At 35.9% G+C, this 25786-nt stretch overlaps 1 protein-coding gene across 1 annotated transcript in view; it reads right to left on the minus strand.

Annotated features, from left to right (window-relative positions):
* Positions 1-810: 810 nt before the first annotated feature.
* Positions 811-25786, minus strand: part of PDE6C (phosphodiesterase 6C) — a 33774-nt gene continuing 8798 nt past the window's right edge. The window contains exons 2-23 of the mRNA XM_015633580.2: positions 18028-18180; positions 17832-17921; positions 17460-17600; positions 16893-16967; positions 16740-16804; positions 16567-16633; positions 15809-15856; positions 15453-15602; positions 14643-14786; positions 14490-14558; positions 12144-12290; positions 11662-11769; positions 11446-11555; positions 9371-9458; positions 7767-7867; positions 6538-6645; positions 5913-5976; positions 5063-5137; positions 4840-4923; positions 3823-3976; positions 3122-3124; positions 811-1083 (exon numbers count right to left, since the gene is read on the minus strand). Of these exons, the coding sequence (XP_015489066.1) occupies positions 1019-1083; positions 3122-3124; positions 3823-3976; positions 4840-4923; positions 5063-5137; positions 5913-5976; positions 6538-6645; positions 7767-7867; positions 9371-9458; positions 11446-11555; positions 11662-11769; positions 12144-12290; positions 14490-14558; positions 14643-14786; positions 15453-15602; positions 15809-15856; positions 16567-16633; positions 16740-16804; positions 16893-16967; positions 17460-17600; positions 17832-17921; positions 18028-18180 (2109 nt within the window). The 3' untranslated portion in view covers positions 811-1018. The remainder of the gene's footprint in view (positions 1084-3121; positions 3125-3822; positions 3977-4839; positions 4924-5062; positions 5138-5912; positions 5977-6537; positions 6646-7766; positions 7868-9370; positions 9459-11445; positions 11556-11661; positions 11770-12143; positions 12291-14489; positions 14559-14642; positions 14787-15452; positions 15603-15808; positions 15857-16566; positions 16634-16739; positions 16805-16892; positions 16968-17459; positions 17601-17831; positions 17922-18027; positions 18181-25786) is intronic.

Genomic DNA, 25786 nt, shown 5'->3' on the forward strand with positions numbered 1-25786 from the left:
GGAAAGTGTGGAGTGGACTTGTTCCAAAGGTGTGGGAAGGAAGGTCAGTGTTCACAAAGAGCTAATTTGTGTGCAGTCTGTCTACTTGGTTGTAGAAAGACAGGTCATGGGAATATGGTGTGTGTTACTTCTGCTTTGCTCTCCCTCAGAAGATTAAATTCGTGCCAATTAATTTGTTTTCAAATACTTTAATTTATTGCATTTTGAAAGAGATGCACTGGGAGTACAAGAGCCTTTTAAAATGCCCTTGAATGCAAATCCTGCTTGTAGATATGCTGGTGTATCTTAGTAAGCCTTTACTTGTGTGTAAAGTATGATGTTTGTAGTCTGCTATTATAGATTCTTACAATAAAAGCTGGTCAGTTTAGGAACTGTGGGAGAGCCATTTGCATATGATCAAAAGGCTACAATGGCTATAATTTACAGATTTATCATTGGTAATTATGCAAAAATACAATGTACCATGGGCCTGCTTTTTATAGATAAGAGCTAGGGAATTGTGTTGTGCATTCCTAAAGTGAAAGAAATGTTTTACTCTGGGACTTTATATAGTATTGAGAATGAAGGAAAATGACAGAATTACAGATGAAGGAAATACACATAATATAAAAAATCTAAATATACAAGTTACAAATATTGCAATTCTTGGTTTGAAGTTTACATCTTAGATGTCATTCAGTAATTTAATATAACATTTGTCAAAATTATTTATATTTTTTATGGAGAGTGTATTTAGAAGTTACATATTTTAATAAAAGTACTGTATGTAAATTGAGTGATATGAAAAAATACCTAGAGCACACAGTTAACTCATTTTGCACCATTATTTTTTCCAGTTTTTAATAGTAACCGTTTTTTTTTTAATCCATTAAAAATTATTTCCAACAAATGGCAAGTGTTTAAGAGGATTAAGAAATTGATCTATGCTATTCTATGCAAAGCAGGAATCCACAGGGGCTCATTGAAGTTCTTTCTAGATGCCTTTTCTTGTAGCAGGAACAGTGTCTGAGACAAAGAATTACAAAACTACACATGTTTTGGATTTTCCTTCTTCACCACCTCCACCACCTGCAGCAGCACTTTCTGTTAAAAAACAAGGAAGGAAAGTAAAATGAATATTTTCTGTTAATTTTAGCTGCTCTAATTCCTTATTAAGGAGTGCTGCTTTTATTTTATGCATATTATGTATGTTTGGCTGTCTGAAATTTCACTGCTTGTCTGGGATATTGGAATAAGAAACAATGACATGTTATATAAACAATGACATGTTATATATACATATGTGTATATAGTGTAGGAGTTGATACCATCATTTCTCAAGGGACCAAACACACACTGAACCACTCTTACTGGAAAGTTTCAGTATTTAAATATATGACTCTGTCCCACACATACAAAACTGAGGTATGCAAGCCATGCAAAAGAAAGAAACTCTTGAATCAATATAATCTGTGAATCTATTTTTGAAGAAAATGATACAAAAACTTTAATTTGACCTAATTGCATAAACCTTTTTCCAACCCTGCATGAATCCCTTTGGAATTACTAATTAATAGAGAGAGATAGCTACTGATTCTGTTACTCTCTCTCAAATGATGCCACAGATGTTCATTGGTCATAGTTAAGATTCTTTCAATGTAATAAATTGCATTTCCAGATTCACTTAAGGTAAGATACCAATATTAGAATTAAAACTTACATTTGAAAGCTGTGGATCACCATGTTACTAGGTCATTTTCGACCCTTTCCACCTGCATTGAAACATGTCACATAATCAGTGTCCTACCCTCTGTAATTTGTGGATATATTCAACACTATTTTACTAACTATGTATTTGATTTTCTCAGTTTAATACTGTATTTTGCTTTACTTCAGTTCTGAACTTTCCACTGTAGTGGTTCAGCAAACATGTTTATTTTGTGTCTACTGAATGGCTAAGAATAGCCAGGTCAGTGTGTTCTACAGAAACCACCATGGTTCAGCATGTATCAAATTTTTGTTTGTATGAACTGACTCAACAAACCCATATATTTACATGGCCCTGATTTGACAGTGTCAGATCTGTTCTTCACAAATGTCCATGGCCTCATTCCAGTGTGTGTTTTTAAAGGATGCAGAATTATTCCCTTTTGTTTTGCATTGCCAATTACGATATGCAAAGGCCAGATCCTTAGCTTCTGCAAATCAGTCTCTCCATGCTTGCCTGTGTAAACATGTGTAAGGTTTCCTATTTTCCTATAAGGAAAATACTTATTAATTCAATAACTTAAGTGATTCCAAAATACCAATTATGTAGGATGGTCTTAACTTCCAAATGAGTGTAGAAATACCTGACTCTTCCTAAATTGATTATTTAGTTTCTATTTAAGAAGTTTAGGAGCATTGGATCTGACTTGGGTAACTTTTTTTGGTAATATTCTTTGCTGAGAAAGCAAATGTATAAGGAGGTTTGAAGTTGTGTAAGGAGGTCCCAGGTTTTGTTTTGTTTTGCTGGTATTTCTGTAAAGTTCAGATGTTTTTGTTCCCGTGTAAGGAAAAAGTACTTTTTTTCATACTGACAACCAGCTAGTTCTCAGCAATAAATTAATCTTAAATAAAATTATATGATTTCAAAAAAATGAAAGTGTCATTGAAAATAAATTTGGGAGCAAGTAGGAGGTTGGAATTTCTGTGAAAATATGTGTAATTAGTATCACATTGTGAGCAGGCCAAAATACTTGACTCATTCTATTAAACTCTTTAAAAAATCTGCTTTGATTAAATCATGTAACTTACAGTACTTCTTAAACAACTTTGCAACAACTTTTTGGTTTCTTTTACATTTATTTTTATTGTAACCTAATATCAGTTTTGTAGGAGCCAATAACTGATGGTAACTTGATGCAGTGGCCTTGGATAGCTTCTTATATGTGTAATGTGAAGAATACTCACCTATTTCCCACAGATACTGATTAACAAATAAATTATTCAATACTGTTTTATATTTTAAAGACATGTGAAAAAGTAAACTAACTTTTCTTCTTCAAACTAGCTGACCATTTATTGCTGTTTTAATCACTCATGGTTTTTTTTAACCTTTGAACCTTTTCAGTCATCTCAATCGATTGGCAGAGCTGTAGACCTGCTGCACCACATGCAATACAAAGAAGAAACTGACTCATTTCACACTTAAACTCAAGTGACAGGTTTCAAGTTTCTATAAAATCCAATTATCTTCTAGGTTATGCTATGCAGAACCATGCTTCCAATTTTAGGAATTGGTCTGTCTTTGGAAGACTAATGTTGAATTTGTTATATGAGAGAGTATATTTCAGCCAAGAAACTGGTGGTAGGAAACTAGAGCCAAAAGCTTTATCTTAAACTTGGCGAGAAATGGGAATTTGTGCTGGTTTTTTTTATGTTCCAAATGCATACTCTCTGTTCCCTTATTTTTTTCATTTTCAGCTGAAAACAAAGCACCTGAATACATTTGGGGCTGATGACACAGAATTTTGATGCATCTTTTATATTTCAGATAAGCAAGTGTTTAATTAGATTCAGTTTTAAGTCTTTAGATAGAAGAAATGTTACGTTCTCTTACTTTTGTGGTGGTCATATAATTCTGCAGTTCAGAAATTAGGTCAATGTACTGGATTTTTGTAACCTTTAAAGTTTACTTCTCTTTCAAGTAAAGATAAAGCTAATTTGGCTAATTCAGAACTTGCATACCATTAGTATAAAGTCTAATATTGCACAACTGCACTGCATGTGTGAATTTGAGAGAGAGAATATGTTGACTGCCATAAAAATATATGTAAATGAAAACTTAAGAAGTTACTTAACCTTTTTGGGCAGCTGCTTCTTCTTCCTTTTTCTTTTGTTCCTCAATAGCTTTCATCTTCTCTTCATATTCATCAGCTCGTGTTTTCCATTCAACTCTGTTGTTTTGAAGACCATCAAACATAGGTGTAATTTCCTTGTGAAACCTCGAGAATTCCTGTACAAGCAATGGAAATTAGTAAATTAGAAATTTTTAAGCACTGATGAATTGTTAAGTCTGAAATTGTAGAAATACTGCTGAGAAAACATTTCATTTTTCTATTGCATCTAATTCCAAGGCATATTGTTGGAAATACTGTGTTGGGATAACAATGCCCTATTGTGCCCATAGTCTGTTAGGAAAATATTGGAATTATATGCTGTAGATTTTAATATCCTCCCTCATCCCACGTATGATAGACTGGCTCATATAATACAACTATGATACGGGGTACTTTATCATATGGTTATCAGTATCAGGATACAATTAAGAAGTCTGTTATCCTGTAATATGTTCCAATAAAAAGACAGTATTTTGTAAGCTGTTAAAAATCACATCACATTGTTGCCTGACATTTTTGGGTAATATTAAAAACTAGACAGAGATTAGGAATGTGGACATTTCAGTGCCTTACAGAAGAGACAGCATATCTACATGCCCCAAATATTGCATATTCCTATTCCCTTTGCTGTGCTATTTACTGCTTTCTGTGACCATCCACATTGCTTGCTTATATTAAATGGGTCTGGGAAGAATCAAGCTGGACTTTGTAACTTTCTCAAGGCAGTAACAAAACCTCAGCACCCTGAAGTTTTATGGGGATCTTGCTTTTTCATGGATTTGCTTCACGTCTGTTGAATTTACTCTATGGGAACAATTTTTTGATGTAACAAAATACTGAAAAATTATGTTGGTTGTGATAGTTGTTCACCCTGAGACCAAGAATACTGCTGCTGTCTAGAAGTTTTTACTGCAACATCTTGTCACTAATTGTGCCATCAGAAGTACTAGAACAGGAAAACAAAACCAATTATTCTTACCTTGTACACGAATGTACACACGAAGTCTATGAAACCAACTTGGAGCTTAGGTAGTTCATCTCCTTTGTTTCTGTCCATCATGGGCTAGAACAGAAGAGCAGTAATTTAGAATACGTAGATATCGTGCTTTTTGGTATAGTCATAAGCATCATGGCTCATTATTTATTCAGTGTTTTAGTAACAGTTAATATTGCTTAACACAGTTAAATTATTTAGTACTTACAATAGGCTGTTGCTGTAGCACAGTTCTTTCCAGGTCACCTTGCTCCCAGAATTCATTTGCAACCATGAGGGCAACCTGAATAGGTACAATTCAGTGGAATTGTCAGCAGAAAGTAGTACATTTAAATAAATAATACAAGGCTTTCCAGAGAAGTGAAAAAACCTACAGACACTGTCTGCTGTACTTAAGGCTTTTCCCAGCATATTATCAGTAGCAATATTTTGATGCATGTTGAGTAAATAACACATTATTGCTGACAAAAACAAGGCAAGATTCGCAACATAAGATTCTTGTAATAGCTGTAATGTGTATAACTTAGAAGAACAAGCATTTGCAGTTGTGTTTTGATTATGCTTTGTTAAAACATATTCCTGTAAGGCTAAGTGATGAGCTTCATCAGGATGGTCAATAAATACTGGAGTACTTGAAGTACTTACGTACCACTCTGTATTACAGAATTTTAGTGTGTTTAAGCTGCTTTGTAATGGCACCAGGATCTACAGAATAAACACAATTCAAACCATACTGTTAAATCTTAAAAATAGCTGGAAAGTAGTAGAAGTTGTCCAGCAGAGAAATAATTGAGTGGTATTTAAGGGTAGCTATAACAGCTGCCAGAATTAGCGGTGCCAGTTTTAGTCAAGGACAAGTAGAAAAGGGTTGGCAACTGTAGAGACATCATTGACCTCCTACACTCACAGTGACAAAAAGGTAGAGGTTCTTTTCTGGAAGCAACAGGCACTTAAATATGTGTCAAGTAATAAAAGGTTAATTTTTTTAATTGATCATGCACCAAATGGGCAATAAAACAGAGAATAAATGCACTATTGTCTACTTCAAAAGTGCCTACCTTACTCTGCACTTCCCAGGGCTTGGTTATTGCAGACAGATCACATCCAGTCATCATCATAGCCCTTCGAAAACAAAAACCAAAACATGAGTATAGTTTTTGGTGTCAGGAGAATGGTACCAGACTCTTTCCAGTGCTGCTCAGCAACAGGGGGAGGAGAAATGACAGTAAACTAAAGCACAAGAGGTCCCACCTCCACATGAGGAAGAACAATTATCCATTAAGGGTAGAAGAGCACTGGAACAGGCTACCCAGAGATATTGTGGAGTTTTTCTGGAGACATTCAAAACCTGCCTGGACCAGTTCCTGTGTGACCTGTTCTTGGTCACCCTGCCTTGGCAGAGGGGTTGGACAGGATGAACTTCAGAGGTCCCTAACTATCCAATGCTAGAGAGATTATAAAAAAAGAAAAGGTCTAGATTTAAGGAATTTAAGATACTAAATGAATTAATATTTTGGACATTTTAAGAAGATTACAGACATCAGTTTCTAAATTTAAATCATGATTATGCTCATCATTGGACAACAACACTAAGTCTAAATTTGCACATCCAGGTTCCCAAATTATTTTAAAATCAAGTCCTAGATAATTGATTGAATAAGGAGTACAATATTAACCACCTACATGATGACTTCTTTTTTCGTTGGGTCAATAGATATATACTTAATTGCCTGCTCTTCTGTTTCCATTTTTTCAATTGCATCCACAATCTTTTGAAACATAGTTCTTTTCCTGTTAAAACAAACCAATAAAGCATATATTACTGAATGTGAGTTCCTGCATTAAAAATTAAATATAAAATCATATTTATGATATTTGTTCTTTTCCCAAGTACCATCCTAGTCATAATATTATCAAGGTAATACTTTCCTGCTGTTGAATGCAAACATTTTAGGTAACCTAGACACTTTAATTTTGCTACATAGCACTGACACGTGCAGTAATATGTCAGAGTTCCTGACAAAGAAACAAGTAACCAATTTCCTGCCTCTTCAGACTAAACTCTTTGGGGTGACATTCTCAATTTTTAGCATTACATGTTTGTTACTTCCTGCAACATACCAAATTGGGAAAAGTGAAGCAGATATTAATAGATGCTCTGCTACTCCCTCCCATCAAAAATTCTAAGAATTACTAAGACTTGACTGAAAAGAACTTTGAAAATCATAAGCCTGTCTTGCTATTGCTTCATTCATCTTCTAGTTTGTGCTTAGAATGAATGAAATAATGGAATTACTATTATCTAAATCCTAATAACTGCTATTAAACAATTTCCTGAATTTTTACCTGTCTTCTGACTTTAAATATCCCAGTCATAAAACAAAAGTCTCCACCTATCTTTAAGGAAGATACCCATTATTAAAGCACGTTAATTCACTAACTTGCAAACAGAATTGACAGTTTGATATTTGGAGTCTTTGACATATTTAGCACTGGGATCAGTGGATGTCTGCTGGTTTTTTCTAATCTTCAGCATGCTCCTGTTTACTCTGAGTATCTGTTGTATGGTATGTTAAATATCACACATGCACACAACCTTATGATTTGGCTACTGAATACACACTTCTGGAATATAGTGCTTGCTGTAACTAAAAGTATATTAGAATTACCTACTCAATGTATTACCTACTAAGTGTTATATACATTCATGCATTCTAATTTGAAAGCTTATAATCAAACTAAGAATGTCTTGTTTTTTGCAAGAATTAGACTCAATGGCAATATTAAATAGAGCCCTGTTCTCTGCATATAAACATCTTTTATGCTGCATATAAAAAACAAAGAACTACAGTTATACATTCAATATCATTGGGTTTTTTTCAGTAGGAAGTTATACAGAATTTAGTACTTACTTGAAATACAAAGCCAAGTCAGTTGCTATTATTGCAACTTCAAATAAGTGTAGAACGGTTTCATACTGGCGCTTATTTAGGTTCTGGAAGATGTTTAAACTCTGCAAGGTGGAAAGTTTAGGATTTCAATTCCTTTTATAACACTGTCTTTGGTTTGTACTATACAGATTGTCTCACAGAATAGGGTAACAACTGGATTGGCCAACTACAATTCTTAAAATAATTATAAAAATTAAAAATTTACATTCCATTACCCTAATTTTCCTGACTTTTTAGTTACCCAGTTCCCCTTTCTTCCTGTTAAACTGGGTCGGCAGTGCCTGCAGCAGTGTATGGGTCCTACCATGGTACGTGCAAAGTCCTTTTCTTCAGGCAGAGGGAATGAGACCATCATACAGCATTTTTCTAAGTGTCTCGGTTTTATTTCTTTCTTTAACAGAGGTACAAGGCCTGCATGAGCCAGGGCACAGCGGTGCTGCAGGTGAGAGCCTCCAGAGCTCCTGCCAGCTGCTCTGCCCGAGAGCTCCTGCTCTCAGTCCCTGACAGCTCCCATTTGAAAAGGTACATTGCCATCAATAAAGGGAAAAGTCTTTGTTTTTATATCAGAAACCTATTAGGATTTTTATTAAGACAGTGCTGCTGCTTAGCGCAAGGATTTATTTCGTGGCCTCGTGACGTCAGGCAGCAGCAGCAGCACCACCCCAGGGACTGGAAGTGGAAAATGAGGGTGAAGTGGGTGCCTGTCCTGCTACAAACAAGGAGTGCATGTGTGCATGCCCTGCTGTGAAATCACCCTGCAAAATACATGGTAGAGTGTCGCCTTCAATATCAATAGAGAGCGTAAGTAGTGGCCTTTGCTGTAGCCGGGCCAGAGTCTGACGCCGCTGAGGGCAGGGTGGCCGGGGCCCAGTGGAGAAGCAGGACCCTGAGGGGCAGCTGAGCCTGAGGATGCGGTGGGAGCGTCACCCGCGCTGCTGGGAAGGGCAGCTGGGACAGGGTAGCTGGGACAGGGTAGCTGGGACACGGCAGCTGGGACAGGGTAGCTGGGACAGGGTAGCTGGGACACGGCAGCTGGGACAGGGTAGCTGGGACAGGACAGCTGGGGCGGTGTCCAGAGCAGGAACATGGGCGGTGGAGCTGCCACACTCCAGCCTTGTACCCAGGGAGGGTGCGCGGCGGGCCTGGCCTGAGGGCAGGGGGGCCCTCCTTGAACATGTCCTTTTGTTCATCGGCTGTCAGAGCCTGCAGCTGAATTCAGAACTCGTAAACCAGGCACAGCCGCTTAATGATAAGATTCTGTATATATATTGTATTTTTTGCTTTGATTGCAACATCAGCTGTTTTGTGCAAACAGAAAAAACCCGAATGTGAGTGAGGCCCAGAAAAGAAGCTTTTCTATCTGAGGCTAATCTGTTCCAGACAGAATCATTAATGTTTCTCTAAAAGTGGAAAATGCATTAGAATTTGGCTTAAACTTCTGAATTTTAGCATTTCTGATGTGGACCTAGAGAAATGCATGAGACCCAGTGAAATTTGGAACATTGAACTTGATTGGATCTAACTAATCAGTGTTGATTGGCGTGAGCAGAAGGTCCATGACATACCTCATCTTGCAGCAGGGTTTTACTGTACTCTAGGTGATGCCTTTCTAAAATGGAAGAGCCATGAAGTTTTGCCAGGGGAGCAGCTGACCTGTGGAAAAATAAGCAATTCCTTAGAGTATAACATATATATACAATATGAAGGCAATAGTTTTTAATCAGGTTTTATATTATTGGTATGATAGTGTAATCTGTATACATTAGCTATTGGTATGATGCAGAGAAAAATACCCAACTTGCTTCCCTTCATTTTTGTGACTGTGTAATGATGGAACTTGGAGGGCACTGGGTGTTCAGTGCCCACAAAAATCGAAGTCATTATATACCTCAAAACTCAGAAACTTTGGTATTTAAAATATGCCTTTATTTTATCCTACATGTTCAGTTTTGCTGTCCTTTTATGCACCTTAAAAGTAGTCTTTATCCATCTTTTAGTGTTTATTTTGTGGTAAGGCTTTTGAACTCTTGTATGTCTGTAATGACTGGGCCGTGAGCCCTGGGATTCTAGTTAACTGTAACTTAAGTCTAAAGTAACAGTATAATGGAGTTTAATTCCTCTAATGCTCTTAGGCTACTTCAGTCCAAAATTGCCATTTTATGAACAGCAAAACCCTGATAGCTCAGGTTTGTTCAGTTTTACCACAGGTCTTAAAGTGTTCCTGAGATTGGACTAAGCTTCAGGAAGAGGAAATTCTTTATCAGAGTATGGTTGTGAGATGAAGGGAGAAGCATCCTACCTACATGGGCTCCAAGTAATTCTACATGTTTGGAAGTGCATTTTCCTCCTTTTTGCCTTGGTTTATAGCTCTGTTTCCCAGATAACCCAAGGTGGATTACTACATGGCACTTGTATATTCTGATGTGATTAGGACTGTCGTGGTAAATCCTGATGAGTTCTATAAATAGGTTTACTGCGTATGACCGCATATAGAGGGTTTTCATCTAGGGAAGACCACAGTGGAAAGATTTAAACCCAACCCACAACACCCCCCCCTAAACTTGTTTGGATGAGAGGCAGTCCACTGAATAAGAATCAGCATCTGTCATTCTCTTTCCTACGTCACCTGGAGAATCCCTGGGAATAATCAGAAAATCCCTTTGCGTCACTGCTCTAGCACAGTCTGAAAAGGCTGAAATGTGAGGAGTGGATTCAGGGTCAGGGGGGAAGGATCAATCACTCTGGAGATACAGCTAGTGTAAACTAGCCAGAAAATTATAATCTTCTGGTATACATGATATTCTGAGAAGCATGTGTTCTCTAGCTAGCACATGGAAACAAGCCCTACAGATCACATAAAAGACTAAATGATAGGATGTTCACTTCTCAGGAGAATGGGTCTCACCATGATACATAATGTTTTAATACAAAGGGAAATATAAATGGATTCATATTTCTTCATAACAAACAAGGTAAAAATCAAAGAAATCCTTTAGCGTATTTTCTCAGAACATATTACAGCATGAATTGCAAAGCTTTAACCTCATGAGGTATAACTTCTGGGCCTGTGGACCCAGCAGTAGAACTCAAGCTTGTTGACTCAGACTTTTGTATAATGTGAAGAGATTACACGTCAGGAGAGGACCTATATCAGGAAACTGAGTGTGGGGAAGAACAACTGAACTAGTCAAATTAGACAGTGGGAAACAGAAAAAATTCTGTCTCCCTCTAAACTGGCCATTGTCTATGTCACATCTTGAATCCCTCTCCAGAAAAGTGCTTATGCCCTGTCTTGAAAAAGTAATCCATTTATGGATTTTAATTTACTTTACTAATTTCTTTGTGTCCTCATGCTCATGAGGCTCTGTCTGCTACAATCCAAGCATTGCTAGAGTTGTAAAAATCTACAGTCTTAAAAATGGATTGCAGCTTTGGGTGATACTTCTAAGATTCTGCCTTGGCATTTTGTCTTTGTGTTTCAACTGCCTGAAGTGCTCTAGGCAAGAAATCTTCTGTAGCATAATTATTCATGCCAGATGAGTATGGAATATAAACCTTATTTTTTTGGAAGTTTTGACATTTTTTGTTTGTTTGCCACTAAAAGTAGTACATTTCCATATATTTAATCACTTATACTTACTTCATTTGATACAAGTTATTGGTCCCTCTGTGATCAATGTCATGGCAGAAAGCAGCAGCAACCATGGCAAAGGCTTCTAAATCTGTATAGTATTTCTTTATTTTGCCTGTCTGTAAGAGAAAACAGGTAACTCTGAGCATGTGTCTTCCTGAATTTTCCATCTGGAATTGAACAAATACTAATTAATGAATTTGAGGTTAATATTAGCAACATTACCATCAGCAGAGTAAACATTGTTTGTCCCACATTGAATCCATGTCTCCAGTTATGGTAAGTGATATCCCGATAACCCTTCCTGACTGTGTACATCCATCTTGTAAGGACCTATTGGGAACAAAAGGGAGTCAGATAGCTGTTAATTGAAACAGAACAAAGAATTCACATTAAATAACTAGAATATACTATTCAATTACTTAACTGCACAAGTTCATTGAAAACAAATGTTTTCCATTGAATTAAACATGGAAACAGCAAATTTTTTTTTAATAGATGCATGTGGATTTAATTCCTTACCTAGATACACAATTCAGGATTAATTTTATGTTTTTATGACAAATATGTAAATGTTTCATGGAGAAGGAAAGATTGTTAACCATACCATTAATATTTTAGTATTGCCTACTTCTAGATTAAAGTATGTAAACCAGCTATTTTTCTTCTACTTAGAAGTAAATATAAACAAGAAAAATAAACCAGACCTCAGCTGGGACTTTGAATTTTTCAACAACATTTATCTCAAAGAACAGTCGTATTCCACAAGTTATCAGGCCATGCTCTGTAACAGGGAAGTCACTGAAGCGGAATTCATACAGTTCCAAATCTTTTGGATCGGGTAGTTCTTCTTTCTGTTAGGAAATATCAAAAACAAGGTTTTCTGTCAGGAACAAAGTTGGAAAAGCTTTTTTAATTTTCTTCAGTAAAAACAATGCTCAAGGACAGTATGCTTACTATGTCTTCAAAGTCCTCAGGTGTCAGTCTGAACTAATCTGTATTAAATTATGAAGTACAATCAGAATACTGCTGGCTTTCTTCTCAAAATTAATAAATAAAAGCCCCAGGAAATTCCTACCCTGAATTCCAACACAATGGGTTGTGACCATCTCAACATTTCCTTAGTTTAGAAATCTTGGTCCTTGGAAATTCTCTTCCCTGATATAAAATCCCATGATTCTCCCACTTTTAGCATAGTCTCAAGGTTAAAACATTCATCCTGTTCTCAAGAAAATTTATTTTCCTATTTTGTATATAAGATATAGATTCACATTGAATAGCCTAACTGGTAATAGTGCAATTAGTGAACTCTTCACTAACACTCTTGATCTCTCCCAAAGCCTAGGGAGAGCAGCATCATATTTTAAAGAATGTGCTCCAACCCAAACAAGAATTCTTCAAGTCTGATGCAACACAAAAAATAGCTTATATTATCACAATGACTCTCTTCCTCCTCAGTAGTCTATAAATGATCTTCATTTTATGGAGAAAGAAAAAAGATCACTGAATGTATGCATATATTTCAACAAATAAGGGTGATCATCCCTTTCCTTCTCCCTGGGTTTTTCCTTTATATCTATCCACATCTGAGACCAAGGACAAAGAAACCTAGACCAGTGTTGTTTTAAGACCCATTACTTGGTGATTCATCAGATCTACAAACACCTGTTTTATCCTATTAGTTTTCTGGGATTCCAGGTCTTATAATAGGATAAAGCACTTGCATGTGGCCTTGGCATAGCAGGAGATATTAGACCTTTGACTTTGTGACTCCACAATGTTGAAAGAACAAATTGCTTTTTGTAGATTTAAAAATTCATACCAGTGTTAAGTTTTTTAATTTGGAGCCTGTATCAGAATAATCAGATTTTGCTCTACCCATGGAGAAATTTTATAATGTCTATTATTTTTTGAAGATTTTCATGCTGCTAAATTAAATTTCCTTTAAAAGGCATGTGAAGCTACACACTGTCTGTTGGTGTTTTTTTGTTTCACCACTTGCAAGCTGTGTGAGCATCTGTTGTGTGGAAGCCAGTAAAACATTCACACCAATGAGTTCCACCATACACATATACATAACTAAAAAGAATTTCATGAGATCTTTTCCCTATGGCTATGTGTACATTAGCAAATGTGGTGTAGTAGTAGGAAATACATGAAGTGGTTGGTACTGGAAGTCAACAGATTTGTGTATTTTGATTTGTGTATTTGTATTATATTTGTATATTGTTTTGTGTCTATTGACCTTTTTTCTTCAACCTAGCTCTGTTTTGATCCATTAACAGTGGAAGTTCATTCAGTGTTTTCATTCAGAGCACAGCTTTTCTCTGAATTTGAGGTTTTTTAAAATAAAGTAGGCCAATTCATATGCTTCAGGACTGCTGAAGTGCACTAAATGGGCAAAAATAGGAGCTTTCTTCCAAAGACACTGCTTTTCTAGATTGAAATACTAAGGCAGCCAGAGGACTGCACTACAAACTCATTTTTGATTTAGTAATAGAAGAGTAGTAGAGCACAGAACACATTAGGTCAAATCTGGTTTGTCACTGTGGAGTCATGGGTCACTGTCTTTAGACTTGTGTGCTTACAGAAATGCAGGAAAAATAATCTGAAGGTTTGTTCCACTGGACACTCCTACCTAAATTCTCTTACTGAGAATGAAAGTGGCCTCACCACAGTATTCCTTCTTTAAATTCAGAATTAAATAAATTAAATTCAGTTATAGATACAGCATTTTCCCTATGAATATATTAAGAAATTTAACACTTTAATTTTAAATTAACATAAAAATGTCTATGTAACTCTGACTGCCCAGGTGTCTTGATGTACATTTGGGACAGAATGTTTCCCCATAGGTAGCAGTGCGGTCCGTAGCATAGCAGGAGAGCAGATGTTGAGGATGTGTTACTAAATCAACTCCATCTAGTCTGTGGAACTGATTGCTAACATTGATTGTATTAATCAGGATTTCACCATATACAGCCTTTTCTATATGAGGATACATTACTGTCTGATATATATACACCACCAGAATTTTCAGTTTGATCACTTACCAAAATCCTGATGAGATCCTTTTGATCACATTCATCTAAACTTTTTGCATTTAATTTCTCCTTGTATTTCTAAAACCAAAAAAGAATAAGAAAACTCAGGTTTTGTGTTGTAAGTTTCCCATTTTAATTTTGTGGCTGTGGACAGAAACTTACCAGGATAGATTCAACTTCAGCAGGGGTGGCCTTTGTCTGGTACATAAGCATTTCCTGAGCAATGTCTTTCCTGTTTTCAAGTTTGTTCATTTTGTCATAAGTGTCAGTATTTAAAACAGACCAACCCAGGAACTGTGTGAGAGTCTGCAACAAAGTCAAGTAAAGCAGAGATGATGCCATGACAACAGAACCTGACAATTTGAACTTAGTTTTCTTAAAGTCCCATTTCTGGTAGTACCATTTGAAAAGCAAGGTGCTACTCTACTTGTTAGAGGCCTTTATCTTCCTTCAGCCAGTTCTGTTAGCACTCACAGCTTCTAATGATGTTTGCCTCAGCCTAGTAATTAAGTCATTAATATTCCCATTTTATATACAGGACTTTGAGGCTTATGAAGCTTAAGTCAGGTGGGTGGACTTGGGTACACTGTGCAGCATCTTATCTTCTGTGAGTGTATGTGATTATGAATGCTCTCCAAATCTCCCATGATCACAGACTTGGCATCCATGGGCAAGCAGCACACTACACCTGCTACTTAGGAGATGCTGACCATCATTAAAAAGTCAAAGTATTAAAAGTCAAATTATAAGCAACTTTTGTTCATCACTGGAATGTAAATGATTACTCAAAAATTTTCAGTTTTATAAAGGGAAATAAAATCTCAGATTCTTAAGAAACTGCATTGTAAAGACTTGGTTAGATGTTAATATGGCCTATTTGAAAAATTTTTGACATATAAAAATTACTTTTTACTGCAGTATTTTTTTTAACATTACATAGCTCCTCAAACCCTCTAATCCTATTAAGCTTACTTCAGTGATCTGTTCATCATACTCATCAAAAGGTTTTCCATCTTTCCTGTTGTAAAATGTTGCAACTCCCACGATTTCTTCTTTTTTGTTGACAATAGGCAATGACAAGACATTTTTGATAACCCATCCAGAGTCATCCACTGGTCCTTTCTGTAGGAATACCAAAATATAGGAAATGTGTATTTCTTTGAAAGTAATAATACAGCTATGAACATAAGCAATGTAACAAAAATATTTTGTTTGTGCATCACAATCAAATGAGAAATTATTTATACAATCTACTGTATAACCAATTAGTGGTGAGCACTAGAACATTTTTCTACAATATTTCTAATTATTAACATTACCGAATTTACCTGAAATGTGAAGTATTCATCTGCTGGTGCATTCATCATATTACAAATCTGCAGCATAAAGAAAATTACACATTGTTTAAATGGAATATAATGTGCATCAAAACTTGGTCTAATATTTTTAAAAGGAATATTTATTTTCTAAGCTAATAATAGTAAGCATCCTAGCTAAGTACAGAAACTAAAACCATTACACTTAAATTAGATGTGGCTATTCTAGAAGACATAGTTTTGGAATGTTTGTAGCAATGTCTCACAGTGCAAAGGCATAATGGTTAAGAAAATCACTTCCAGTTTAAAATGGCATGGGGGTTTCTAGAAAGAAATAATTAAGTCCTAAGGGCTCTATTAAAAATGCCAGATGGTTACTCATAGCTGTCATACATCCTGACTTTGAATTATGTATGTCTATGCAAGAGGATATAAGAAATTAAGAAAAAATTAAAACCTTTCATGTGATGATTTTCTTACTCTGACATTTTTAGCACACCTAGAAAGTGACATCGGACACACACATTATTCCTCTGATATCACCACAATCTTAGAGAAATTATCCTGCTGTTTTCACCATTTGTGCTGTGGCCTTGTCTCCATCCAAAATACTGACTCAAATTATTTCACTGGGAACCAAAGGCACTGGAAGAAGTATCATGGTATTTTTGTGGAGGATTTTGGTCATGGGGAGGTTTTTGGGATTTTTTGTTCAATCAGAACAACTACATGATTTAAAATGCTAGTTTTTAGTTTTGCTATGAACTTACAAGACCATTTTCAGCAACATATGTTGGCAATCCACTGACAAGACACCAGTGATCAGCTGGAGGTGACCTTTTGAGAGACAATGAAATGAATTTATTTCTACAATGTAGACATGCTATTCTATCCCAGCAATATTTAATTACCACAGATTCACAAGCTGCCAATGAATACTCACGGAATGACTTTGATTTCTTCTTGTCCATGTAACAGATAGTCAATAATCTTATAAAAGTTGACTTCCTAAATAAAAATATAAAAACATCTAGGTGACTTGTACAACTTCAATCTCAAATTTAAGATTCACAGAAAGAAAAATTAATATACTCACTCGTCCATCAGGTGTCTTGGGGCCTTTGTAAGGCTCTGCCTCCCCCAGCCGGATTGGCCACTCGTCATAAAACTCCTGAGAAAAGGATGTACAGGGAAAAAGGAAAAAAAACAAATGAGTTCTGTATTCATAGATAACATCACATTGTGTATTCAAATTGATTTTTATTTCTACATAGTTTACTATGGTCATATTTCAGATAATTTTAAGAAAACATTGGTGATTATATTCCAGACAAGAGATGTTTGCCAGCAAATTGCAGGCTAATCTTAAACCCTAAAGATTAGCACAGCTTAGTTGTTTTAGCAGGTAGATATTTCTAAAGCAATAATCAGACCTGTACCTCTGCCCTTTCTCACATGGAATTATGCATATGAAAAAGTTTTTCAGAATTGCCTTTATTTTTATTTTGGTTGTATCCTTTGCCATACTTAGATTTTGCATGTAATCTTTGTAACATTGTTAGATTTTATATAAATTATCAAAAATAATTAGAAAGCGTGGTAACTTTGTGTCTTGGGGACTTCATGTTAGGAGTTTCTAGCTAGTAGGAAAAATAGTTGTTACCTTCTCTTTAGTCATGTCCAGCAGACCAACAGAGTATCTTTCACAATTCAAATACATTCGAATAGTATACAGTGCTTTATGAAACTGTCGTTCTATATCTGTTAGTTCTTCAAATACTTTGTTGGCAGACCACAAAAGCATCTATTTACAATAAAAGAGAAAAAGGATAGTGTTCAGAACAGTAAGAAAACATAAAAATATGAATCCTAGGCATTCCAGAGTGAAATTATAAAGTGCATCACTGTTTACAAATTAAAAAAGAATAAATAGATTGTATTCTTGCATCAATAAAATTGCAAGAATATAAAATAGTGGGAATGATAATTGTTTCAGAGAAAAATGAAATGTTTTTATTAAAAAATGCTGCTATACCTGGCTTTTTCGTGATTCAATATTGTAGAGATACGACGTGTGATTATTTCTTACCATCAAAGATACAAAGTTGAGGTATTTTTTAAATACCTAAAAATGACAAAGATCAAAAATAAGACAAAAGTATTAAATTAAGATATAGAGTCACTCAAACTACTTGTTGAACTAAAAGCTGTATTACTGTGTGACATTTTACCTCTTCATCCTCTTTTGAGAACTCAGGGGCATTTAATTTGTTGAGTGCCATCACAACAGCAAGCACCTCTTTACCCTGTGTAATTGGAGTTGCCAACATATTGACTGTTTTATAACCAGTTTTTTTGTCCATAAAGTCAGAAAAATGGTTGTTCTGAAAGAAAAGGGAAAAAATCACAAGTTAAATGCACAACAATTACCATGCCAACAGAAAATTATCATTTCATTTGATAACTAATGTTTGCAATTCTGTGAGCACCGTTTCACAGTTTTGAAAAAACCTCACTATCCTTACTTAACTCAGTCTAGCAGAGCTATATGTACAAGCCTAACTGAGGCATTGGTTATGAAGATAGCTTCTGAAACCAAGTTCTGTGCAGGTTGTTATTATAATGCTGAGAGAATTAAAAATATGGGAAATACAGAATAAATGAAATATAATAATATGACCTTGCGACTACCTATTAATCTAATATATATGACTTGCATTTTAGAGAATTACTTCATAGCTATGTTAATATTTATTATTATTTGATTATTTTTGTAAATAAAATTCGTTATGTGTTTCCCTCATACAATATTTAGAAATACCTCCTGTCCTGTATGCAAATACTTATGGCAGAGAAGCATCCCCAGCAAGTATTCATCTGGCTGACCTGTTTCTTATTCCTTCCTGTCTGACACACTTCCATCCCTGTTGCTCCCAGCTCTACAAGCCCTTTTGGTTAAAGGAAAGGATATAAGTATAGGATATAGGATATAGGACATAGGACATAGGACATAGAATCAGAGCTGCTTTTGTTGAGTGTGTGATCCTGTGGGAATAAAGCCATGTGACTAATGAATAAACCACAACTCACTCCTCCATATTTACATTTTCATCCTTAAAACCAAATGCTGAGGAGGGTGTAGCAAAAGCTATTCTTCTAATTTTTTAATGTAAAAATATTGGGAAGCTAGTTCATGCTTCATGGAGAACATATCCAAATTCTTGGTGTTTTCTTCAAAGGCTTTAGTGTTCTTTTTAATTTAATAAAAAGGGTTTAAACCTCTTCAGAGAAACCTGTTTGTCAAGATTGTTATATTCTGTTATGTTATTAAGAAAATGCATCTGAGTGAGGTAAGTTATAAGTTGGAGGTTTGGAATCTGTTGATATGTGCATATTGAAAAATGCCGTTCTACTAAGCAGCTAAAAGAGCCAGACTGTGTCTTCATGGAGCCTTTTCCATCCCCTCACATTTCACTGCTAACCTGCCAGTACTCAAACTTCTGCAGAGATGAGCATTCAACCCACTTACACTGCATGTCTATTCCCAGAGCTGGCAAATATTGCTACTATTCATTACTACATGAGCTTAGGCAGCTGAGATCTTGGTGGTGCATCCCAAGGTGTCTTCCTTGTTGATAGGCTGGAGAATGTTGCAGGATGCCACAAAATGGAACTTCAGCTTTCATAGATTATACATAAAGCTACTTGAACAAAACCCCAAACAAATAAGCTTTTTCTAGGTTATAAAATCAAGCCTGACAATGCTTGGAAATGCCAGAACTAAAATCGTTTGTTTCTAAAGTTTAGATTTTTCCTCTTAATTTCCTTTTGCCCCTCTTTGTTGTATTGCAACACCTCTTCTGTCTAGCAATTGTTTCTAGTATATGTTGAATTTATAGCATATACAACTCTAAAAAGAAACAATTTTATTATGTCATCAAAATATTAGGATTTGGGCTTTTCCCTTGTTTTTCATAGTCTTTAGGCAGTCCATCTTTTATGTTTGCATTTTATGTTTCCTTCTAGGGCTGCATTTCAGTGAAATAAATTAAATGTCTGGAAGTAACTCTTAGATATTGTATTTATACCCTGGGCTCTCTTTACAGAGAATTGATTCCCTTAAGGACAGCAATTGATTCCCTTAAGTGTGTATGTGTCATCCCTACAAATGTCATTCGATGTAGCAGGCTCTGTTTAGATCTCTGGAAAGTGTAGCCACTTTTGAATATATTTTCCAAGTGAAAAGAGGGTGCTTTGTCTGTTTCCAACAAACTCCCTGAGTTGTTATTTTTTGGTTTTCTCAGACAAAGGTATAGGAGTATATAATTTAAAAGACATCCAGAGAAAATGCCAGGTAATCTGTCTCTACTCTGTAAGAATCAAATCCTGACCCGCAGCCTGCTAAACAATTATGTTATTACATGGAAATATTCGTTTTTCTGTAGGATGTATTATCTACTGACACAACCATTCTGGACTTGGGTGTGGTTTTGAGCTTCAGGTTTTGTATTTCTGACTGTTTTAGCCATTGAAAACCCAGTAAATTAGACTGGTAACTTGACCCTGTCTTGTAGTCCCTTTGTGTCACTAAAAGCATCTAGCGTTCCTGGCAAGGCCCAGATTCCTGGGTTTAGGGTACTGTACTCTGCTCTGAAGGAATAAATAAACATTTCAGATGCTCCTGGATTTCTGAACACTTAAAAGGGATCTGTAGACACCAAATGAGCAGCTGCTATGTCTTACTTTGTTTAATAACTCCAGAATAAAGTTACAAGCAGTGGTGATCAGAAGTGTTCAGAAGAAGCATTTTTGTCGTGCATTTTTTGCAAAGGATAGAAATATTTTAATACAAGTCTCTGTTAATAAACAGAAAGTTCAGTAACCACAAGCCATCCTGTGCCTAGGTAGTGTGAAGCAGAAAGATAAAAATACCTTCTAATGCATTGGCAGCATTCCCACAAGACATACAAACACTCCTGTCTCACATTCTTTGCATATATAAGCAAAACATTGTGCTTAGATTTTGCCTTTTCATTATTAAATATTATATACATAATTTCTAGGCGTTTTGAAGCCTTTATTTCCAACAGAGTTTTAAAAATATTTTATCTTGGTAACATAAGCTCTTTCGTTTTTCTGAAGAAAATCACTTTTAACAATATCTAAGAAATCATATTCATAGACAAATAAGCAAGAAATGTGGTCTGCAGTACCAGAGCCACAAGAACATCTTGTTGCCGCCATGTCTACATCAATGTGGACTTAGTCTACTTGAGCCTGATCTTATAAATCAAACTATCTTTTAGAGCAATGTTTTGAACATTCAGCTCTCAGTTAAATCACAAAATAGGCTTTGAAAGAGAAATTATGGAAAGGAAATCTGCTGCTAACTCCTTAACTGTAGTATATTTGTAGCCATTTCCTACTAGCTCCACTTAATGCTGAGATACCAAGCCATTTACTATACAATGATCAGTTCTTTAAATAGATCCTGAGATATGTAACATATCCTGGATTTGCAGGAAGCCAGCTCCAGCACCAAGCTAGCATGACCAGCTAGCACAACCCTTTTGATGGAGGAATATTTCCTAATATCCAATCTGAACCTCTCCTGGCACAACTTGAAGCCATTTCCTGTTATCCTATTATTTGTCAGCTGGGAGAAGAGGCTGACTCCCACCTTTCAGGGGTTTATAGACACTCTGAGCCTGCTTTTCTCCAGGCTCAACACCCCCAGCTACTTTAGCCATTCCTCACAGGACTTGTGTTCCAAATCCTCCTTCAGCTTTGTCACCCTGCTCTGGAATGCTCCAGCACCTCAATATGTTTCTTGTAGTGAGGGGACACAGGATTCGATGTGTAGCCTCACCCGTGCTTGATATAGGGCAGCAATCTCTGCCCTGGTCCTGCTGGCCACACTGTTTCTGATCCAAGCCAGGATGCCCTTGGCCTTCTTGCCCATCTGGGCACTGCTGGCTCATGTTCAGCTACTGTTGATCAGCACCCTCAGGTCTTTTTCTGCCAGGCAGCTTTCCAGCCACTCCTCCCTGCAATGCTGCCTGTGGCTGGAGTGACCCAACACAACAAGGGATAAGACTTAATCCTGCAGGTGAGGTGACAGGGCCAAGACAGCAGATGCCTGTTTTTGTCCACCTCTTTGCCCTTGTAAAGCAGAGGAAGAAGGGGTTACTGTGACCCCTTGCAGTTGTGACTATTTTGCTCCTATTGGGTGTGAGGTTCTGTGTTGGATAGATGAGCTCAGACTGCACATATTTCTTTGCATTATCTCCACATTTCTTTCTGGTTGCACTCCAGTATTTTCTTCTCTTCCTGATATTTTGTTTTTCCACTGATTGTCTTCCATTGTCTCAGAAATTTTAACCATTTGATAGATGGTATTAATGTGCTATGATGCTTCATCACTTGTACTTAGCCTAATTTCAAGTCACAAATGGTTTTGTTTCATAATGATGTAATTGAGTATGAATAGAAAATAAAAAGCACCATCTATCTGGCCCTTTCTTAGCCCACACTACAAAAATTACATATTGTAAGGGATCTAAATTTCAAGATGTAGCTTACTAGCATTGCAGAACAAATTGACTTTTTTATTAACTAGAGTTCTGAAACTGAATCAAGGAGAAATTAATATATATTTAACAGCACTTGGGGGTTGAACTTTTCAATTATGTCACTGACATGCCTGCTTGTTATTTGCCATAGTAGTGACTATTTTGCAACTTTTAGAAACTGGAACTGTGTTATATTGGTTTTTTACATGAAACAAGAAAATTAGATAAAAGGGAGCTTTTAATTTTAATTTTTAATGTATGTTTTTTCTTCAGTTTTGGAAACTTTCCTCTTAGAATAGTAACTAAAGGAAATAATTGGTTGAGGTTTTCTTCTGGAAGGCACAATTAATAGAAATTTGTTCCTGTGATAAAATATTTTCTAGTAAATCAACTAAATCTTTGCCATTATAGAAGATTGGAACATTTTCATTTTTCCAGTAAATATTTGTTGAGTGTGATTTCTGATGATCTGGTGTTTATTATCAAGATGAGATAAAATGGAGGAGCAGACATTAACAGTTGCCGTGCATATTCTTGCATGCAAAAAGCTACCTCAGGCAGCCTGGAGTCTGGGGACAAGAACATCCACATTAATCTGAAACTGCTGTCAGTTTAGACAGGCCTGGAATTAAAGTCTCTCCCACTCTTGGGTTAAAGTGTAGAGCTGCTGTTCTGAAGCTGGATCAGCTTACGAATGGATGATACCAATGCTTGCAACTTGAAGATGTGTTTAAGTTGATTTGTACCATAGGTTTCCAGTGGTTAAATTAGGTGCCACAACAATCACTCTTCTGGCTGCTTAATCTGAGTTGGACTCTCCGATGGTCTCTTGATTCTTCATTTCACTGGGGGTTGTGAGTTCCATTGCAAGACCTCTAGAAATGAGGACTGATAATTCAGTATCCAAATATTTCAGCACCTCTATAGATCTAAGCCAAAAGCCTTCACTTCTTTTGAAGCATTTTTTCAACATTTTTATAATTTTATACTCAACTAAAACAAAGAATATTATTTCTTGAGTTTCCTGTCCTTAATTAAATCCTTGTCTTCAAATGCCTCTGGATTGAAAGGAACAGTGCAATAATTTAAATAGGTTGTGGATTAAAGCAAATTTAAAAAGTCTTTATTATTGGTTCTTACAAGCTGAGAATGGGAGATTTTGATTCTCCAAAAAAGACATACTCCTTGTAGAACTATTTTTTAGTTCTTAGCTTTTTTTTTGGAAATAATGCCTTGGAGAAAAATGTAAGGTAATTGTGTTCTCCTTTATAATGTTGTCTGTGTTATCAGTAACTGTTAAAAGCTTATTAATGGACATAGCAAATTTTTTGCAGCCTATTATTTTACTTTGTAATATTTGACGCACATACTCTGCTAGACCCTGTGAATAATGTAAGACAAATTATTAGGCTAATGGTCCTGCCTGGCCTTCTGTTTCTCACAACTATTAAATCCTGGATTAAATACTATTAGCTCTCACAGTCAACAGGTCCATAATCTTGTGGGGAGGAGACTGCCTACTAAGTTAATTATCGAAGGTCTGTATCTTTTCCTCCCCTTTTATTTTCTGGAGCATTAGTCAGGATGAGGAGCTTCCTCACGTTTATTGGTACCTTTCCAGTTAGAAGAGGGAGATAATCCCTAAAGAACTGGTTACCAGGAACTAAAAGTAGAGTCAAATTTTTTTCAATGATTTATTGCTGTTGTGATCTTTTATTGCATTTACTTTTGTTATAAAGCGGTAATGATTGAAGCATGAAAATGTCACACCATGCTTTTGTCAATGTTGTCATGTACTTTAGAGTTAAAAAACACTATGCTATTTGGATATGGCCTGTGTCAACAGTAAAAAGTGTCTAGATGTAACTTCTTTAAGTACTGTAGCCAATGAGAAATAATCATTGTGCATTTTTTATTCTGACGAGGCCCTAGGGGAAAAATTCTTCTCTGGCTTAGCTCTTCCTGTTATTTTTTGTTCAGAATTTGGGTAGCAGACAATCTTGTTTGACTGAAGTGTGTATGTAGTGAACTGTAAAATAATTATCATTTCTGAAATGTGATAAAGACTTCAGTGGCTGTGTATTTCTGCTGCCAGGAACTAATTATACACATTAAACATTACTGACTCAAACTACAGTTCTGGGTTTGCTATGGAGATAAAGATTTTGGTGACATAATTGGGAGCTCTGCTTGTGTGAGAAGTGTGAACTTGAACACTGACTTTTTGTATGCAAAGAATGACAGTGCTGACATTTTGAGATCTTTAGGGTTGTTTTTAAATATCAGACTTTGGTCCCAGAGAAGTCTCTTGGAGTTTTGTAATGATCTAATAAACTGTCAATATTCTGATGATATTTAGTTACCAGACTTAGATTAATGGGACCATAGTTGAATTGCATTTTTAAATGTGTGCCTAATGGCATAAACCGCAGTAATCCTAAGAGAGTAAATGGGTGCCTAAGTAAAGATTACCTTAGAATGATTTAATAATAACAGATACTCAGCTGACATTATTTTATGAGTGCAAAACACCTAGCAGGATCAGATGGACAGAAAAGTTCTCTTACTTAAGCATACATAAATAACATTTGTCACAAAATTTTGAACAAATCCTGTTGCAAACACAGAAATATTTGGTTAGCTCTGCTCTGGGCGCCTCTCACTTAATGATATTAAGCATCAGTGCAGTGTCTGATAGGAGGCACATCTTTCTTGATCCTCCTGATCTTTTCGCATGTAATCAGTCTTATGAACTTGGATTATCCTCCAATCTCCCCACGTGGTGGTAAGAGGCAGTAAATCAGACACTTCTTGTCACAACAGCAGCCATTGAAGAAAGGATATTAGTGGGCAGTTGAAAATGAACTGATTGTTTTCTCAAATCAGTCAGTCTTCTGTTTGCCCCTGCAATTTCTACTTACATTGGAGGCAGTTTACTGTATACTGGAATGTTATTTTCATATATATAAATATTCATTTGATTCTGAGCTTTAAAAGTAGTCCTTTATAACTTTTAGCATGATAAAATATATTATTTATGGTTTACCTCTTGCAAAACATAGTTAATTGCCCTGTATAAATACTTTGATTATTTGCATGGAGCTCAGGACTAGTGGTTTCTATCTCTAAAATATTCTGGAATTTTAAATTGACTGTATAGGAGATACTGAGAATCCAGACTGTCATCTTGATAATTATCTTATCACCACTTGATTATGTTCAGATTTTTGGCATAGGACTAAAAAGAAATGAAGATGCCAGCATTTGATGATGCGAGGTTAGTTATTTTTAAAGATATCTTAAAATTCAAAGCATGTTTATGTTTCCCCATGTATTTCAGAACAGTTTCTAAAGCAAACCTCATACATGCATGTTTCACTTTTGTTAGGTCACTCATCATTTTAATTAACATTTGGAA

Source organism: Parus major, chromosome 6, assembly GCF_001522545.3.
Source record: "Parus major isolate Abel chromosome 6, Parus_major1.1, whole genome shotgun sequence".
Taxonomy (NCBI): Eukaryota; Metazoa; Chordata; class Aves; order Passeriformes; family Paridae; genus Parus; species Parus major.